At 35.4% G+C, this 3259-nt stretch overlaps 1 protein-coding gene across 1 annotated transcript; it reads left to right on the top strand.

Moving 5' to 3' along the window:
* Positions 1–817: 817 nt before the first annotated feature.
* Positions 818–1588, top strand: LOC104221245 (uncharacterized protein PAM68-like). Its single transcript, XM_009772263.2, has one exon. It carries the CDS (start codon positions 905–907, stop codon positions 1478–1480), a length of 576 nt encoding a protein of 191 aa, XP_009770565.1. The 5' UTR covers positions 818–904; the 3' UTR covers positions 1481–1588.
* The last annotated feature ends 1671 nt before the right edge of the window (positions 1589–3259 follow it).

Below are 3259 nucleotides of genomic sequence, written 5' to 3'. Positions count from 1 at the left end.
GTTAAGAAGAAGGCAGTCTCGCGCCGCCGTCGTCGTCGCTCGACTCGGCTTCGGTGATCGGTTGATTGATTAATTTTTTGGATCAAATTTATTTGTTAATAGTAAATATTAACGTAATATTATTAAATTCAAATTATCTGTTTTTGTAAAGAAAAATTAATATTAAATCCAAATTATCCATTTTTGTAACGGAAAATTAATTTTCCTCCGCGTTTTAAATTCTCGTTTTAATTTGCATAAATAGCCATTTATGTTATGGTCATTTTACGTGAACAATCATAACTGACCTTCTAAAGAGTTGCGCCTCTTCGTTGGAACTCAACATGTTGGCTATAAATAGCAGTTCATTCTCTCAGATTTTCCATACGAAATTTCTGAATCCTCCTCTTCTTTTCTGCATTGTTTTAACTACAAAGAAAGTAACAATAAGTGTGATTTGCTACCGATCATTGTGTTCGCTGAAACACTGCGGTTTGAAGTACGGCTACACAAGTGTGTAATCCGTTCTATCCTGGGAGGAAATAATCCGCCACCTCGGGTATTAGGAGGGGATTAAGTTCCTTAAGGACTCGGATTATATTCTTTTTCTTCTATATTTCTGTTTATACGTTATTATTTTTTCTCCAGAATTATTTACAAATACAATATACTAATAAAAATAATATTGGAACTCTTTTTAAATGCAGTAAATATCATATAGATACTGATAAAGGCGGGGGGGGGGGGGGAGAGGGAGGCAAGACTACTAAAATATTTTCAAAATATCCATCAATAATAAGCAAGCATGATAAAAAAAAGTTACGATCGAGGCACAACCATTCATCTATTTGGATAAGACTACTACTACCCGTAGCATTTACAAAGAACACGAATCCATGAGAAACGTGACCAAATTAAAATAGCTATGGAAACTCTCGTAGGTCTTCAAAACTCTTATCTCTCAATTACAAACTCATTTCCGTCGAATAGAAAAATCCCAATCCTTTTCCATAAAAACATACACAGAACTCTTGACCTCCACCAAAATACATGGAAATTACATGCCGAAGCAAAAGGCTTCGGCAATGTACCAGCTGAAACACAAAAGCAAAATGGAAAACTCGACGCCTCCAAAAGAAATAACAGAAGGGATAACAATAACAACAATGACGATAACGACGAAAAAATTCCGTCGGCAGTGTGGGAAAGAATTATAGGAAGGATGTTGTTTTACGTGGGAGCTCCAATGGTAGGCGGTGTCGCTCTGCTCCAGGTTTTGGATATAGTAAAGCAACAACAATTGTGGGATGTGCCTGTTTGGTTACCATTCTTGACAACGTTTATCACGTTTGGAGCTTCAACACTTGGAATTGCTTATGGGACATTGTCAGCTAGTTGGGATTCTGAGAAAGAGGGGACATTTCTTGGGTTGGAACAAGCTCAGAAGAATTGGGTTGATATGTGGGCTGAAGATGGTAATGATGATGAAGAAAATAGGTGAAGCAATTAAGAGAGAAAAAAAAATGTAAACTAATTAGTACTTGTATTGTTCATTGAATATCGTCTAATACTATTGTTTAGCCTCAAATTTAGATAACAATTAAACTTATATTGTGGTTTTAAGGATATGTAATTTCGTCAAATACCAATTGATAAGCAAGAAAATAAATGAATAAATTAGAGAATAAAATAAATCAAACCAGTATGCTAGCCAGGTCTCGGTCTTGATTCGAGGTAGTCTCGAGGTGAAACAATAAGAATACTAAAAGTTAAAGCAACTCTGATGTACAATAAGTGAAATACCAGGAAAGTAACGAATGTATATATTCTTATCAGTGAATCATGATGCTTACAAATGAATAGGATCTCTCTTTATATAACAGAGGAGTCATAAATAAGGTACACTTTTAATTATAATAGGAAACCATATTAACATCCAATTAACCGTCGTGGATTGATACGTATCGAGATGCACGCCACGATCCTCGACCAATCGTGGAATCTCGCCTTTTCCGTTATCAAGCTATATATACCGATGTCAGTCGGAGTTTGTCTCTCTGTAGCCGCGATTGACATCGACCTCGATCCGAAAAGAGGCTTTGATTCCGGGTTCGACGTCCTAGCTGTTTGACGCGACATCCCCACCTTGACCAAAGAATAGCCCGATTTCTACTGTATACAACTATTCCACGATTTTCTTAATTTTTTTGCTTCAATTGATAGGATAAGTGGTAACAAAAATCTAGGGACTAGGGAGATATTTTTAACAATTTTCTGTAAGTTCATTTTTCTTTGAAGGGGCATATTCTACTTCCGGATTGTAACTTTAATTTCAGGTTTTCTTCTTCATTAAACAATGTCAAGTAGTAGTAATATTCTATATTGACACGTCAAGTGGTCTCCAGAGTGTCTGACTTGCTCTCGAACCTGCTTTACCTTGTTCTAAATTTCCATAACAAGCAGAGGCAAACAATGTACTCGCTCCGTTGTTTGAATTTATTTCCTTTTTATTCCGTGCAAAAAAGAATAAAATATTTTCTGACTTAGTAACAATTTATCTTTATTTAATAATTTATGGCCTACACAAAATATATGTACCTTATTTTATATCATAAATCCAAAAGTTTTTTTTATTTTCTTAAATTCTGTGCCCAGTCAAATAAGCTCACATAAATTAAAACCGATGGAGTATTGGAGTATGTAAATTAAGAACTAATTAGGTGGATTTACGTTTTACTTTTTTCAAATGGAAATTCGATCATTTTCGCTCTCTTGTGAATTTCAGCTTCGTTATTTAATTTCCTTATTAAATGGGCTGTATTCTAGCTCTTTCCCGGGGGAAATTCAAAAATAGCTAGATTTACAAGTGGTCGTTCAAAAATAGCTTAGTTTTAAAAGTAATCGAAATTTAGCCACTTTTCATGTAAAGATAAATCTGAACGAAAACACTGTTCAAAATCCGGAAAATACTCCAGCATAATATACTGGGGTTCCAGTGTAATATACCGGTCCAGTATAATATAATGGAGTTTGGAGTACCGGTGCTCAAGTCTCCAGTATATTATACTGGAGCTAGCAAAGTATATCGATCCAATATAATATGCTGGAAGTTCATACACAGGTGCACCGAACTCCAGTATATTATGCTGGACCGATCTCTGTTGCAGCAAAATAGTGGCCATTTTTTATTAACTTGATAAACACTGACTATTTTTCAATGACCAGTCCGAAAACTGGCTAGACTGTGCTATTTTGTCACTAGCTCCCCCACCCAAAAGAA

The sequence above is a fragment of the Nicotiana sylvestris genome, chromosome 3, assembly GCF_000393655.2.
Source record: "Nicotiana sylvestris chromosome 3, ASM39365v2, whole genome shotgun sequence".
Classification (NCBI taxonomy): Eukaryota; Viridiplantae; Streptophyta; class Magnoliopsida; order Solanales; family Solanaceae; genus Nicotiana; species Nicotiana sylvestris.
The sequence above is the reverse complement of the archived record's forward strand: the minus strand, read 5'-3'. Positions and strand labels throughout refer to the sequence as shown.

Excerpts from the sequence above, each read along its gene's own strand:
- LOC104221245 (XM_009772263.2), top strand. The coding sequence starts at position 905 with ATGGAAACTCTCGTAGGTCTTCAAAACTCTTATCTCTCAATTACAAAC.